Raw genomic sequence first — 17471 nt, forward strand, 5'->3', positions numbered from 1 at the left:
TGTTGTTCTAACAATGTAAAGTAGACTAAGGGTAGAGATTGTTTTTAATTCAACCCTTACCCAGACATTGTGCAAATATTTGCATTCAATTACTATAAAATGGAACAAATATTTAAATATGGTTACAGATTAACTAGATTTCATGTGAAATTGTTTAGTATTAAAGTGGCAACACATTTTTATTTTATCTGTGAAAAGCTTTCCTTTTGTAGCAGATTTGTCAATGTCTTTTCCCTTTATTGGTTACTAATGTAACATTTGCCTTTGTGTTACCTTGGGATCTTTGGGACTAAATCCAGACATGTAGTCATTGATGAGGTTAAAAACGAACCCTCTGTCCATGAAGGTTAGACATCTCTGAAAAACATAAGCAACAAAGTGACAGCAGTTTTGTTAGAAATCCGTTTATTATATTAAAATCTATGAATGAGAACTTTTATCAAGACAATTGAATGATAATATGTTTAAGGTTTAGAATTCATATGTAACTAAAAGAGATGAATTGCAGTTAAGGTTTAATGCATAACAGATGTTGGAAGTTGGTTTAGATATTGTATTTCAGGCCTAGTCTGAAATCCTAAAGTGTGTAAAATTCTATGTTACAGGAAAAGCATGAGGAGAAAGGGGGTTAGAGATCAATAAATACAGTTGTATCTTGATCAGCTCTCTCTCTCTCTTCCCAAGACCTCTCTCTCTTTGATCTATCATTACCATCTGAGAGGAAGAGCATATGATCCTAATTGATTGAACTTCCATCTGTAAGTAACACTAAGAATAAACTACAACTGTCTGCTGAACAACAATCTTCTGAAGTGCTGGAATCTTTATGAACAAGGAATAAGGTGAAATTATTCTAACAAGTGTCAAAGACAGGACAACATGTATCGCCAACAGTGTTTCTCAACTAGGTTGCCGGGGGAACAATGGTGTGCCGTGACCCTCTGCCAAGGGTGCCGCGAACACAGGCGACCAACTCAACTGGCTGTGAAATGGGCAAATGCGCTGCTTGGAGATGTAGAGGCTGGAATCGTCCTCTCCTCTCTCAGCCCGGCACAGTAGAGAGAGAGGCGCCTCTCCATCTCCACACAATGCAGGGCGCGTCTGCTGAGCAGCTGACATGTTTGAGGTGGGTGGGAAGGTTGGTGAGGAAAGAGGGAAGGGCTTTGTGTGGGGAGGAGAGTGTGGTGGTTTTGTGTTGGGAGGATGAGGAAGGCTAGTGCGTTTTGTGGGGTGGGGGATGGTGTGTGGTGTAAGTAAGAGGAGAGTGAATGGAGTGTTTATGATTAAGAAAGAGGGTAAGTGTAACAGGGCATTTCCCATGTCTAAAAGTCTGTCATTTGCAGAGGAGTCCAGCAGGGAGATGGTTAATTTCAGAATTAATTGACCAGTCTCCACCTGGCTCATCAAGCAGGCCCTAAAAGCCTGCAGCACAGACTGCCTGGGATCGCTGGCACAGAAAAGTCTCGGCTGACAGAGAGATCCCAGGGGAAAAAGAGACTCTGTCCCGGGCAGCATTGGTCCCTAGAACACACCAGAAGGAACCCACACAGACACCCCCACAGACACTGGACTGTCATGGAGAGCACCCTGACTACAAGTATCTCTCTTTGGGACTGTGTCAAAGGTTGGTAAGAGGCCTTGCCTTCCAGCCCTCAGATAGGGACTGCTGAAGGTTATTCAGTCACCTGCATGGGGTTAGGCCCATGGAGTTAGGTTAGGTGTGTTAGGGGGTTAAGTATGGGCCTGGGGGGCGCATGAGGTAGGCTGAGGGGGCGAGACTGGTGAGCTAATTCCTGCGGGGGGTGCTGGGTTGGTGGGCGCGGGGGGAGCTGGGTTGGCGGGTGAGGGCTCGAACAGCGCTTCCCCTCTGTCCCCCGTTGGGAGCAGGGGGGTGCGGGCCCACAGGCAGCAGGCCGGACACCCTGCTTTCCCTGCGCATGCACACAGAGACCTCTGTTCTGCGCATGCGCACGGGGATCGCCGGCATTTTTTTTCCTGACACTTTTTTTTAATGTAACGGGCACAGCCTTTGCCCCCTGAGTCACTGGGCCTGGGATGCCAACCCCATCAGACCCACCCTGTTGGTGGCCCTGTATACAAGACATACAGTAGCATGCACAGTTAGAGATAATAAATATTTTAGGCGTATGTAACAGTTACAGACCAGATTAAAATGTGAGAAAGCTTTAGTTTTGAAAGAACCTAAACTGGTGGTAGATGTGAGAGTTTTGGGGTGAACGGTAAGAAAAGGAGGAGCGGCCGGATACTTTGCTAAACCTTGGGACCATGAACAGTCTTTTGGAGTCAGATCTTAGATGATAAGTTCTGCATGTGGTAGGGGTGAGGAGCTTGTTCAGATAGATGGGTAGCTTGCCCAGGAAGTATTTGAAAGCAAGACAGGAAAAATTTACTTTGCACCTAGACTCAAGTGATGACCAATCTAGTTCTTTGAGCATTTCGCAGTGATGTGTGTAGTAGTTGCATTGGAGAACAAAATGGCATATTGAATTATAGAGGGTGGCAAGTTTGCTAAGGTGGGTTTGGGGTGCCAAGCTGTATACTATGTCCCCATAGTCGATAATTGTCTTTAGCATCTGCTGTGCAATACGCTTTCTGACCAGCAGACTTGGGGAGGATTTGTTCCTGTAAAGTTCACCTAGTTTGGAATAGGTTTTGGATGTCAGGGTATCAATGTGCAACCCGAATGTTAAATGGGAGTCAAACCATATGCCCAAGTATTTAAAACTAGTAACAGGAGTTAGGGTGATGTTAGCGTTGGTTCTTACCTGGAGCTCAGTATACACACACACACACACACACACACACACACACACACACACACACACACACACACACACACACACACACACACACACACACACACACACACACACACACACACACACACACAAACACACACACACACACACACACACACACACACCCTCCACCCCCCCCCCCTAATAGATTTACCAACTGTTGGGAGAATGTTGGCCTTGCTAAACTTTTCTTTGTGCCTTATTACTACGTGACTAGTGTTAAACAGCATTCTCAGCAGGAAACAGAAGTAGACACTTTCTTACCTTGATGAAGTTGGCCAAACTAATGTTCACATTCCTGGACTCCTCCTGAATCTCGCTATATCTTATGGTCACATGTGGAATGATTGAGAGAAGCAGTGAATGTAACACATTTTGGTAAGAGTCGGGAAACCTTTGAGGTCTGGAAACCTGCAATGGATGCACCCATGGTTAGCAGTGGGAACAAAGAGGATTTAAAACAAGATGTACTATATGCTGCTAAGCCTTAGTGATCCATATGACCAATTCATCGTTAAGAAATGTAGACAAACAATTAATATTTAGAATACAACTGTACATGGGGAAAAATGAACAAGAAAATGGGGAAGTAGGAAGGACCAATAAGCATGGACATAATAATGTAATAATGTTTCAACTTTAAACGAGTTGCCTGTTAGCATTGATATTGCTTTGCCAGTACTACTGAATACATTTGGCCGTGATGTTTTAAGGCACAGAATATGTTACTTTGGGACACAGCACCATTCTTAGGGCTCGTTTATAGTGGGCGCGCGGCACGGAGCGCATGGCATTGTGCGCGCCTATCGCTAGAGTGATCCCTGCACTGAGGTCTAAGGCGATGGGGAGGCGTGGCGGACGCGTCACAAGGCTGGTTCGCCCTCCGTGGCTGAACCGCTCACGTGACGCGACAATCGCATGAAAAGACAAAATCATTCGTCTTTTAAAAAATCTGCCGCGCGGTCGCTCTGCGTCGCTTGCGCAGTCGTGGGCACTGTTGGCGGCCTCAAAGAGGTCTGTTGTCGGTGCCGCGCGCCCACTATAATCGCGGCCTTATGCTTGCGTCTGTGTCAAATGTATGAAGTAGTGTCTTAAATCTTATACAGATTGCCAACCATGAAGGTTAATTCAAACTCAGACCCGGCAAAAAAAAAAATGTAAGTGAAACAATTATGCAGAATTTGATGTATTCCATGATATATTTAGGTCTGTCGTGCTAGTCCCCTTGATGTCCTACCATTGACACACCCCGAATCGCAATCTGACAGATACAAAATAAATGTCTTAATATATGGACTGTAAGAGACATGACATGAAGGATACTTTTTCATCAACGTGCCTTGATACATAATCCTATTTACATGGATATTATTTAGTGGAGTTGTGTCTTATCACATTACCTTGATTTTGTTCTCTTCAATTAGGTACAGTGCCATAGCTTTTGCCAAAGCTTCAAAGAAAAACCAAGAGTACTGGAACAAACAAACAAACAAACAAACAAACCGTTATACATACATAATGAAAACAATGACTGTACATTCCAATGCAGCAGACCAGGAGCGGCCAACTCCAGTCCTCAAGAGCCACCAACAAGTCAGGTTTTAAGGATATCCCTGCTTCAGCACAGGTGGCTCAATCAGTGGCTCAGTCAAAGATTGACTTGTTGTTGACCCTTGGGGAAAGGAGTAGGCTACCCCTGTTCTAAGCAGTGCAGAAGAGCCTGGGGACCCTCTGCAGATATGTAGACCCCTGGTTGGGAATGACACAGTTTTATGACATCTGGGGCCATATTTACTAAGTCGTGCTATTCAATAAGAAACGTTATGGCCCATTCCCTTCGTTGGGCTGTAAGTTGTAGCCGGGAGCTGGAAGGTGTCGTATGAAATAACACAAATCACATAGCACACCAGTCTTAATGTAGAAGAATACAAAAAAAAAAAGGTAGTACAGAATCCACATTTTGGTGCAAAATTACACCTTCATCAGGACTGCAATGAATGCGCACCCAGCATCTGCAATTCAAGTTGGTGTGCATCTCCGAAACCGCTCATGGAATAGTACCATGCAGTTTATATGGGACCTACTGATCAGCTTTAGATACATTCAGGGTTCCTACCATCAGCTTATTGTGGCAAAACCTCTCATCAGGCCACATCATGAAGCACAAGTACCACTCATATGTACAGAAGTCATTGTCCTGTCAGTGAGCAGATCCCATCAAATACCAACAAACGGATATTAACTTTACCTTCAGTAACTTGTTAATTGCTAGAAAATCTGCGGACTGCTTCAGCACGGTTGTCATTGTCGTTGCCAGAATGTCATGCATTGTTTTGGTTTGAGGGCTGCTTGGTTTCTCTGTTTTAAAGACGTACTAGGAAAAAGAAATATAAAAAATATATAATACATTTTTTAAGAAATCAATATATTTTTATAGTGCGTTAATTTAATATTTTGGCTATTGCGTGGAATATAGTTTAGCGGTTCTGCACTTTACCATCTGTCATGATAATGTCATGAGATATTATGTATTTTAATCCACCTGGTGCTTCAGGGGTTAAAACAGTACAACTTGGGTTTAAAAATGCCACATACAGATGCAGCGGCCGTTATCCGACCCTTTATCGAGTTGAATCACGCACTACAGTGCGCGGTGGTCCAAGATGGTCCTCTGCAGACTAAATGGCTCATCAGATTAACACAGCAGGGGTCCCAGCTGTGTTAATCCTACCGGGGTCTACTGTAAGTGACGCGCAGAAAGAGAGAGGCTGAGTCACTCTGCCTGCGCGCCTCTAACAGGCGATCACGGAGGTTTTCTTTAAAATTTTAACACTACAGTATGGTAGCAGGGCGTCTTTGGAGCTGAACCGCATTGATTTCAGGTCCGGGTACCCCCTACTTCCCGGGATACAGGCCCTGTCATGGGGTGCCGGTATCCCCGCCATGTTAAAATCCGGTGGGTCACGTGACCGTGGGATTTTAACATTGCTTGAGATAACGGGGCCTGTGTCTCGGAAAGCAGGGAGTTCCCGAGGCTGAAATCAATGCGGTTCAGATCAGGAGACCCCCTGCTCATGCACACTATGAATAAAAATAAAATGTATGCAGCTTCATTACCTTAGCGGCAACCCACTAAGGCAATGAAGGGGTTAAGGCACAATAGCAGGTTTATTGGGGTCAGAGGGGGTGAGTGAAGGGGGCATTTGGTCCTTCACTCACCCCCTCTGCCCCCAATAAACATTACAATATGTACTACCCACCAATACACAACCCACCCACCCCCTGCTCCCCCACATAAAAACATTTTTTATTTTTTCTGCACAGGATTAATACCAGAGGCCGGCGGGGGTCAGTGGGTCCTTGGGTGTTCCCTGTGGGTTTCTGGGGGCCCCATATGGGTCCTCGGGTGGTCCCCATGGGTGTCTGGGCGTCCTCGGGTGGTTCCCGCAGGTGTCTGGTGGCCTCCAGGTGGTCCCCATGGGTGTCCGGGGGCCCCACTGTGGTTCTCGGGTGCTCCCCGCGGGTGTCTGTGGGTTCTTGGGTGCCTGCGGGTTTCTGGGGGCCCCACAGGGCTCCTCGGGTGGTTCCTGCGGGCCTCCAGGTGGTCCCCATGGGTGTCCGGGAGCCCCACGGGGGTCATCGAGTGGTCCCCACGGGTGTCCGGGGGCCTCCAGGTGTTTATTTTTTATTTTTTAGGCAATGTACAGTAATATCTTTTGTATTTGATTCCTGTATTTTTTGCAGGTTGCCCTTTGACTGGCATAGTGACAGACCATGCCCACAGGGCATTGGTATGGTACTGTGCCAATCAATTGGTTTATTGGCTTTCTTTGTGTTATGGCAATACAATGTGGTTTTCATTTGATGCATTGACTGTACTTTATTTATGTTTTTGCAAGTTGTATATTGCCTGGCATGGTGGCAGCTCATGCTCACAGGGCATGGGTGTGCTGCCATACCAATTAATAGTTTTTTTGGCATTTGTAATGGGTTTTTATTTTCTAGGTAATACTGTGTTTTATTTTGGGCCTGTTTTTTTAAACAGCTTTCCCATTTATTGCTATAGTGTTAAATCATGCCCATATTATATGGGCATGCTTTAACACTGTGCCAATTAATGGATAGCAGGGGTGGTGTCCCCAGGAAGAGTTTGTGGGCAGCGGGAGAGGGTGGCTTAACCCCTTAATTACTATAGCGGTAACTAACCGCTAAAGTGATTACGGGGTTAGGGGCCATTAGATTGTATTTTTTATTGTGCTGTTGCGGTTGATGCCCACCGAGGACAAGGACAGTGATGAGGATGAGGACAGCCTTCATCCTGGCAGGGATAAATGCCAGTTTAATTTACTTTATGCTGCTGATTTAGGTTTTATTTTAAATGGGCAAATGCACAGGATTGATACCGCAGGCCAGCGGACACCCTCGGGCACCCACGGGGACCACCCGAGGAACCCCAAAAACCCGCAGGGACCACATGGACATCCGCGGGGGCTCCTGAACACCCACGGGAACCACCCGAGGACCACCAGATACCCAAATATACTGAGCATCCTTTGATTTCTTTAGCAGGTTTTAATACACTTCCCTAGCAGTGCAAGATATGTGCAACACTTTCCTGTTTGTGATAATTTGTTGCCAATATTTCCAGCAGTTTGAGCATTAAACTGTAACAATAGATAATGTTTCCTTAGTAATATTGTATGTCTTTATTTATATAGCGCCATTAATGTACATAGCGCTTCACAGTAGTAATACATGTGGTAATCAAATAAATAACAGATAATATAAATAACAGATCATGGGAATAAGTGCTTTAGACATAAAAGTAACATTAAGGAAGAGGAGTCCCTGCCCCGAGGAGCTTACAGTCTAATTTGTAGGTAGGGAGAACGTACAGAGACAGTAGGAGGGAGTTCTGGTAAGTGTGTCTGCAGGGGGCCAAGCTTTATGTATCATGTGTTCAGAATATCCACAGTGCTATTCATATGCTTCTTTAAGCAAGTGTGTCTTAAGGTGGGTCTTAAAGGTGGATAGAGAGGGTGCTAGTCGGGTACTGAGGGGAAGGGCATTCCAGAGGTGTGGGGCAGTCAGTGAAAAAGGTTTAAGGAGAGAGAGGGCTTTAGATACAAAGGGGGTAGAAAGAAAACATCCTTGAGAAGAACGCAAGAGTCTGGATGGTGCATAGCGAGAAATTAGGGCTGAGAGGTAAGGAGGGGCAGAAGAGTGTAAAGCTTTAAAAGTGAGGAGAAGAATGGAGTGTGAGATGCGGGATTTGATCGGAAGCCAGGAGAGGGATTTCATGAGGGGAGATGCTGAGACAGATCTAGGAAAGAGTCGAGTGATTCTGGCAGCAGCATTTAGGATAGATTGTAGGGGAGACAGGTGAGAGGCAGGAAGGCCGGACAGCAGGAGGTTACAGTAATCAAGACGGGAGAGAATGAGGGCCTGAGTCAGCGTTTTAGGATACAATGTAGCTGCTGAGTTACATTGATTGAAGGATTGGTTGAAACTGAAAGGCAGCCATTTAGTCAACCCCGGGAAACAGTATATTTGCTGGTCGATGACGGGAGAGCGAATGTTAGGTAATTCATTTTCATTAAAAGGTAATAAAAGGCTGCATATATTAAAATATATATATATATTATTTTAAAGTGCCGCTCGGATTGCCTCAGTAAACCATAAAAGTACATGCAGTAACCTGTAAATCAGTACATTACTGTTGCAGAAACAGAGCATTAAGCATATTTTTGCAACATAATTGGACTCCACACGTGTTGCGGTCTGCAGCTGAAAACTGTCAGGTCTTATGACAGCACAGAGATCTTACCAACTGCAATGCAGAATACTGCTGCAGACCAGTAGAAGTAATCCTTCGAGGCCCAATCCTTCTCACAGCTCAGTGCATGGCAGGGCTAACAGCAGAGAGATGCGCAATCATGCATGCACTGGGCTATCAGTCTTAGTTATTGGGGGGACATCTGAAAAAAGTGCAGCATCGCATTTTCTAAGCGAGATACTGTAGGGGTTTTAATTGTGCGTTCTTGCCTTAATGAAGGACCGCAGGTAGTGCTCTAAGCCTTCCTCGTGGCATTTCGAGACAATATGGAGCAGAACCCTGCAAAAATAAAGAAAAAGAACGTTCTTGTAAAGAGTATAGAAAAAAAATAGCACATACACAAATTCCATCAACATTTCAACTGTCTGGTCATTTAGAATGCACTACACTTAACCCCCTATTTGCCAGATGGGTTAGCAAAGCAATGTGGCTACTGGCCACTGTGACAGCAGAAGGGTTGTTATTAGCACAGCCGCGCCAAATGTGTTTCAAGAGAATACAAGAGGAGAATTCTGCGTCGCATTAAAAATCCATTGATAAAGAGAAACCCTGCCGATGTTTCTGTGCACAAACTGGCTCAGTGCGGAGGGCAATTGGCTAGTGGTCAATTCCACAATGCAAAGTTATTTTCATCCATGGATAGGTCAATACATTGTGATTCAACAGTATTTATTGATTATAATAGTGACCTGCTTATCTGCGCACAATGCGAGACATTGCAAGGCTGGCGATGTCCTGATTGTTACAGGACCAACATGTTTACAGATACATTATTATTTTATGATATCTGGATTTATTTGCACTCCTGATTTTCTGTATCTGTATACCCTACCTGGACTGGGATTGAGTCCGTTCTGGAGCAGCACTACTTCCAGTGGCCTCAATTTATTATTTGTCACTAGTATGGTTTATTTGTAAAACGCCAACATATTCCGCAGTGTGGTAGTTGGGTACAGAGTAATGTATAAGTAACCCCCCCCCCCCCCCTAGAGGGTTACTAGCAGGTTAGCATATGATGGGCCCCATCCGGTGTCGCCATGGGGATTCTGACATCATGGAAGAGTATTTAATTGAGGGAGAAGATTCGAGTAGGTTCCTGGAGGACAAGAGTAGAGGAGCCTCGGGGAGAGTAGCTAAGTAATGTTTTTAAAGTAATAGCAAAGACCAGACCCCCTTGTTTATTATGTTGTAGATAGGGATAGTACCCTTTACGTTAGGATCCCCAAAAGAAGGAATGGAGTCCTGAATATTTAAGTAGAAGGAATATGATGCCATAGAGGGTCTCAGGAAAGAGGGCTCCCGGGTCTCGGTGGATCAGCTTTAACCGCCGATCTGAACTAAAATTCCTCATCAGTCTGTATGGATGTGGCAGTTCCCAAACAGGCCAGAGGTATTGGGTAATGTAAGAAAGACCCACCAGGGTTCCCATAGGGGCCTAGAGTAATTAGATGGATACCGATGATGATGATCCCGAAGCAACAAGGGAGGCCAGGTCCCACACCTGCTCAGTGCAACCAAGTCAACGAATGGGGACACGAATAAATGACAGTTGTACTACAAAAGTTCCTGGCGCCCATTTTTATACATCCTTGCTACCTCATCTCCCGGCTGCCTGGATGCAGCACCTGGCTCAAGGTAACTCCATGCGCAGTAGTGAACCTTTGCACAATGATGCAATCTCCCTGGGAAACCGGCAGGGAGGGTTACGTATATTACATAAACAGATTGCATACCAAATAAAGACAAACACGCACAACACAGGTGCAGGTGGTAATGAGGGCCCTGCTTGTGAGAGCTACATGGATACACATGCATATCAGTCATGTCTATGGGTCTCTTTATCTTGAGGTATCTTCAAATGAGGATATTTGTATTTTTCGTTCACAACCAACTTTGAAGAGGCAATCCAATCGGGTGATTTTTTCCCAATTTAAATAAAATAATTTTGAACCAGGGGGGTTTCCTGAGCTGAACCCCATTCATTTCAGCTATGGGGATCCCCTGCTTCCGGAGATACTTCCATATGGGGTGCCGGCAGCCGCTCCACTCGGCTAGCAGGGATCACGTAAAGCTGCCACGCCCTGCGGGCCAATAGGAAGCCGTGACATCATCTGGTGCAGCTTCCTATTGGCCCACGTGACGCAGAAGCTTCGGCGGTAAGTATATCTGAGAGCTTGTGGTCCCCGGAGCTGAAATTAAAGGGGTTTATCTCTGGAGACCCCCTGCTTCAATCCGATGTTAAACAAGAAGTCACAAAAAAAATCACCTGCTTGGATTGCTCTTTTAAATTCACACATAAAATGTTTTACAAATAGTTTTTTAAGAATAAAAAATACTTACATAGTACAATTTAAAGCTACCTCGTCTTCATGGGAAACCTTTGTCAGAATTTGAAAGAGCTGCATGAGGATCACAGGTAGGAACTGGATCATCACCTGGATCTCCATGGCATGCAAACACTGTATGTGTAAAGAAAACGTAACTAGATTTAATGTATGGAACTTGTGGGAGTTAATAAGCAATGATGGTAACATACAGATGTAGCCAAGCCGTCGTACCTTAATAATCAAAAACAAATGCTCTCTACCGTTCTGTGGCTACCGAGATGCTTTTATTTGTGCGAGCTTTCGAGATACACTGATCTCTTCTTTGGGCGATGTTACAATGGATAAAGCAAGAGAGGTTTTACTTTAAAACAGCCTGGAATGTTATCTGTGAAGGAAACCTATCCCTCCCCCGTGTGCAGTATGTGATTTATGACTTTAGGTGTTAAATGGTCCCTGAATATTTTTGATTTTTTTTCGTGGTAAGATTAAGGTTGAAACATGTCTGTGAGTGGGTTGACTGGCTTTGCAGCTAATCCCATGCTTAAAAGTTGTGTGAACAGTAGCACTATTGCTTATATGGATTCCATGTAAATGGATTTCAGGCAAACGGCGACACATTGTGTGCTCATTTGCATGTCATTTCCCAGAATCCCTTGTTGCAGTGGAAGCACTGTATGCTAGGTGATAATGGCGCGAAGCAGGGTTGCAGATTTGTCAATGATATGTGAATGTGCTCACAAGTAATATTATTATATGCTATACGGTGGAGGGATTTTAGTCACCTTTTCAGTGTGTGTGTGTGTGTGTGTGTGTGTGTGTGTGTGTGTGTGTGTGTGTGTGTGTGTGTGTGTGTGTGTGTGTGTGTGTGTGTGTGTGTGTGTGTGTGTGTGTGTGTGTGTGTGTGTGTGTGTGTGTGTGTGTGTGTGTGTGTGTGTGTGTGTGTGTGTGTGTGTGTGTGTGTCTCTACCACTAGATGGCAGGCAGCAACCTCCCAACATCAAATGACCATAAGCATTGCTGGAGTAAAATGTTAAACACAAATACATGTTTATTCTGTAACAAGTCTATATTTGTGTGCTATCCAATATATTTGCAAGGATGAAAGCAGCAGACAAAATGTTTGGACAACAATGTGTCAAAAGTGATGCTTTACCTTCTAAAGTTAAATCAATAAAAATAAAGTTAAAAAAAAAAAAGAAGGATAAAAGGAAAACAAACTGTTCAATAAAAAACTGTTATAAAAAATGGAATTATTTTCAGAAGTATTTGTCAGAACCTTGTTGATTTTTGCAGCATGTGTACCTAATATATAAGAAATTCTGACAGATGCATAAAAAAAAAAAAAACATTAAAAGAAAGAACACACAGCTATCCTTAGGGAAAAATCACATCCGATTTATTTCCAGGAAATCTGACCTCCTATATTGAGTTACCATACAGTACATTTTAAATTAGATGAGTTTGTTTTGGTAATTGTAGCTGTAATTTACTCCCAGCTCCGGTACATATGTCTTACAAGTAAATACGTACTTATATTACCAACGAGTGACGTCACTGCCTTTAGCATGGTTTTAAATATCTCCTTAAGCATTGACTGCATAACCCTATTGTAGGACGAGCCCTGGAATGCACTCAGGATTAAGGGGCCTATGCAGAGAGCAGCGCTAGAATAAATTGGAGAGTTTCAGAAAAAGTAGCTTTAATGGAGAGTTTTATTCTCCATATGCAGAAATGGGCGAAATCCGCTATTTTTAGCATTACTGCATGTGGAGAATTGTAAATGAGGAGATGCGCGCAGCTGAAAGGGAGAAAAAAAAATCACGCATTTTTTTTTCCCCCCTATAGCCGGCGAGCTCCTGCTTCTTGCCAACTTTAGTTGGCGGAGAAAATTGCCGAAAATCGCGCCAAAAACAGCCGCTAGATGGCGAGCGCGCCTTTCTGAATTTGGATATTTTTCAGACTGGCGAGATGTAGGTTCTCGCCAGCCGCGCGGCGAGATTTATAAATAGAAAAAAAAAATGGCGCTTTTTTCATACCTCGCCATTTTCGGCTGTTTTTAGCGCGATTTTTGCCGAAAAATGGAGAGATTGTTAATAGCGCTGCTCTCTGCATGAGGCCCTAAGTGTCTGTGTAAGTTAACTTAAAGTTTCTTTGATACCTTTAAATACTTTACGAGATCTCCAGGAACATCTTTCGATTCAGACTGAATTATTTGGCAGTGGTGGAAGAATTTGTTCAGATGCAAATCCTGCAATAAAATGAGGGGCGAGATGCACTGTGGTTCGCTGTTTCCCCATCACAAAGACAGGACAACAATAACTTTAATCCTTGGAGAGACGTGGGACCAGTGCCACGGCCCCTTCCGGCACTCATGATTGCGTGACCGCTCCCCCGAAGCGGTGGCGTGTTCGCCCCCCCTCCACCTTCCGTTCCAGAACGCGATATTCCCTAGAACAGGGGAGCGCAAACGTTCCCCGCTGAGCACCCTGCCTGCGCTCCTCCCCTGCTCGCGCCCCCCTCCTTACCTTGTCTTTGGTGTTGAACGACGTTGCGGGGGTCACGCTGCCATGGCAACGTCGCAGAAGACCAGGTAAGGGATGTTTCAGAGGCCTCACTCGATCCCCCGGCATTAATTTAATTACCTTGGGGGAAGAGTGCGGGGCCTCGGGAACAGCCGGGCCCCCCTCAGAAAAATCCTGTGCCCCCTCAATTTGCGCACCCCTGCCCTAGAAAAACGAGCGAGAACATTATGACAAAGCTACTACCTCATGTGACCCCTTGAGGGGCAGACGCCCGGGTGCAGAAGCTACATCTTGACCAGAGGTGGCCAACTCCAGTCCTCAAGGGCCACCAACAGGTCAGGTTTTAAGGATATCCCTGCTTCAGCGCAGGTGACGAGTCATTATGACTAAGCCACCTGTGCTGACGCAGGGATATCCGTAAAACCTGACCTGTTGCTGGCCCTTGAGGACTGGAGTTGGCCACCGCTGGTCTAGAGAGCACCCAAAGGGTTAAATCAACTGACAGTGAAGCAGCATCATCGCTTATGCAATCCCATTTTGCTAAGTGGCAGGAAATCAGGCAGCCGTTTAAAGTGCACTTGTAATGCAGTGGAAAGGGACAGGCAGTCCCAATATCTAGAGAGGGGTGAACTTTTTGGTTGGAGTTCGCAGAGAAAATTGCACATTTTTGAAAATGTATTAAATTTAAAAATACTCTATCACATGTTTTTGTTTAAAAAAAAAAATGAGAATATTTCAAAATAAAAATAAAAGCAATGTGAAAATTAGCAAATATTTAAACATGTTGGGGAAAAATGTGCAAATATTGGAGGGGGAAAAAAGGAGATACATTACATTACAAAAATAGGCAAATTTTGCGGATAATTTTGACCCTAAAAGTGCCTTCAAAATATTTGCACATTTTAGAAAACTTGGGAAGCAAACCCGCCCCTGCAAAGGGAATTCCTCCCCAACCGACTAACTCTACCAATATCTAACGGCTGCCAATCAGCTGGGCGACCAATATGTGTTGTCTAACCCAGGGGTTCTCCAGTCCAGTCCTCAACCTCCACCCCGGTCAGGTTTATAGGATGTCCCAGCTTCAGCACAGGTGGCTTAAACAGCCGTTGAGCCTCTGATTGAGCCACCTGTGCTGAAGCTGGGATATCCTGAAAACCTGACCTGTTGGGGGGGGGGGGTGGAGGGGTTTCGGAGTCTTGAGCACTGGAGTTGAGCGCTCCTAATCTGTTTGATAAGGCAAGGTTACACTATCACAGACCTGGCCTGCAATACCCATGCTACATTGCTATGATTAAGGCTCATCTCTGGTTAATAAGAACCAGTGAATCCATTATTTTCTAAATATCCCTCACAATGTTATAAGAGAAGCACATGCCATCTTCTGTGTAGACCAGGGGTGCGCAAAGTTCCTGAGCTGCGCCCCCCTGCCTGGCAGACGCAGCGCTTGCGCGCCCCCCCCCCCCCCTCTCTCCAAGGACCCAGTATCAAATGACGCTGCGGGTCATGTGACATCACATCAAGTGACCCCGCAGCGTCATTTGACGCTGCGTTGCCATGGCGTTGTGTCACTCAAGAGCTGGCAGAGAGCAGGTAAGGGAGTTACAGAGGCCGCACCCCTCCCCCGGCATTTAATTTAAATGCCTTAGGGAAGAGCGCGAGGCCTCTGCAACCGCCGTGCCCTCCCCAAGAAATTCTTGCACCCCCCTGGTGTAGACCATGTATACCAATATTTTACATGGCCATCGATAAACCTATTGATGGATGACCATGCAAATGATTTTTATGATGCAATGGGGGAAATTCACAACACTCTACAAAAGGGTAACCGAGCTCCATCCTATACTAATTGCCGTTCAAGTCAATGGCAGTAAACGTTGGATCAAGCTCTGGTTCCTCCTACCTACGGTTCTCTTTCCTCGAGCAGCAAACATTCACTTCCTTACTGCAGATCACAAATCAGAAACAAATACCTCACTGTGCAGAAGTGGTTTACAGAATAGATTTGGGGAAGAGCGGTAATTTAGATCGGATATCAAATAGCTTGAAGTAAATAGGTACTGGCGTAATACTCTATCCCGCAGAACAAAATAGATTCTGTCTGTACTGCACGTCCGAGAATAAAACGGGCCCAAACTGAAGAGGTTTATCTAGCAGATAAACCCCGGGCGAGATCAGCATTCCTTTGTAAAAATGAAATACTTACTTGTGTATAAATAGTGGATTCTAAATGAGTCCCAATTTTGAACAGTGGTTTTGCTCCTTCAACCCATTTAATATCACCGGAGGCCTGTTTTTAACGGGGGGAAAAAGGAAGTAGTATGTAAATCAGAGAGCTTGTTAGTAATCTTACTTTCATTTCCAGTTATTAAACCCTTTTGCCCACTTTCACTCTTGAGGAGAATACGTAACCCTCCATATTCCTCAGATATTACAAGATGGTTAGATTATACAAACATGGAGTTATTGTGTTTTTATATTGTTCCTCTCACTACATTACATTGTGTGCTGTCAGCGTTCGCTAAAAACTATCATCATCTATAAAGTATCACTTGTATGTATGTATGTACAGTTTGCATGTATGTATGTACAGTATGTATGTACAGTTTGTATGTATGTCTTTATTTATATAGCACCATTGATGTACTTAGCGCTTCACAGCAGTAATACATGTGACAATCATATAAAGAACAAATAGTACTTCCCCATTTTTTTAAAAATAACCCTAAATGTACGACAATGCAAAACCGATGTCATACCCTTTTCGTCTCTGGATCGCTGTGACTCAGATACCCAGCAGGGAGATTGGCCGAAACGGGCAGCTGTTGCTCACAGGTCATAATCCTGCCATCCTTCAGCAATGGAACCCAACTGTACCCAACTAAAGACATGAAGACAATGACATGAAGGCTTCCTAAGGGGATGTGCACGCAGAAAGTAATATTTCTTATTTGCTATGGCACCGACCTGTATATATAATTCTTAAAGTCACAATAAGTCTCTGCGCAGAAGAACTTACAATCTATTTTAGTGGCTATGGGAGATAAAGGACATAGTAAGCATAAGACACCTTCTGGCACTTGAAGACGCCTTGTTACCCATTAACTTGTACAGGCAGTCCTCGTTTTACAACGCTTCGCTTTACAACGAATGGCTTATCCAACGCTATGCAATGCATACCTATGTTCATATTTACAACGCCAAAATGGCTTATCCAACGCTCTTACGACGCTTTGCAACGTTGTGTATGTGTGTATATATATATACAAATTCACATAAACAACGTTGCAAAGCGTCGTAAGAGCGTATATATATAATATTATCTACTATATATTTCTGAAAGCACTGTATGTCTGCGTCCCTAGCGGCAATGTCATTGGTCCCTTGGGCCGCCCGCCCCCGCACACCTCTCATTGGCCTGAGGCGGAGTGACGGGCCAAAGGACACACACAGGGACACACACACACACACACACACACACACACACACACACGAGTAGGGGGGGTGTTACCTACATTAGCGGGGCTCACAGTGTTAGCAGCACCCACGCGCACCTCCTCCTCTCCCCGTGTCTCCCGTGCTTTCACCCCCCCCTCCCCCGGCGCAGCGGGACACACACACTATTATTACCCCTTCAGTGCCCCCCCACCCAGTGTCAGCGGCCGTGCGAGACCCCCCCTCTATATCTCCCACCTCTCCCCCCCAACACATATACATGTCCCCCCCCTCCCCCGGCACCGCTACAGTCAGCGGGAAACACACACTATTATTACCCCTTCAGCGCCCCCCCACTCAGTGTCAGCGGCCGTGCGAGACCCCCCCTCTATATCTCCCACCTCTCCCCCCCCACACACATATACATGCCCCCCCTCCCCGGCGCTACAACTCACCCCTTCCCCGGCGGGGGAACAGCCAGTGGCCAGGCAGGCTGCCTCGCGGCGCCGAGTACCCAAGATGGCGGCGCCCGGGA

The 17471-nt window shown here is 45.2% G+C and overlaps 1 protein-coding gene across 1 annotated transcript; it reads right to left on the reverse strand.

Annotated features, from left to right (window-relative positions):
- Nucleotides 1-262: 262 nt before the first annotated feature.
- On the reverse strand, nucleotides 263-16407 carry LOC142483623 (dedicator of cytokinesis protein 11-like; the record flags this gene model as incomplete). Its single annotated transcript, XM_075583640.1, has 9 exons — nucleotides 16261-16407; nucleotides 15708-15791; nucleotides 13141-13230; nucleotides 10996-11114; nucleotides 8865-8934; nucleotides 5068-5193; nucleotides 4220-4291; nucleotides 3084-3230; nucleotides 263-357 (listed from the first exon to the last, which is right to left on the reverse strand). Coding segments are annotated over exons 1-9 (935 nt in total), but the record flags the coding sequence as incomplete, so codon positions are not given.
- Nucleotides 16408-17471: the final 1064 nt, after the last annotated feature.

This window comes from Ascaphus truei, unplaced genomic scaffold (genome assembly GCF_040206685.1).
Source record: "Ascaphus truei isolate aAscTru1 unplaced genomic scaffold, aAscTru1.hap1 HAP1_SCAFFOLD_3456, whole genome shotgun sequence".
Classification (NCBI taxonomy): Eukaryota; Metazoa; Chordata; class Amphibia; order Anura; family Ascaphidae; genus Ascaphus; species Ascaphus truei.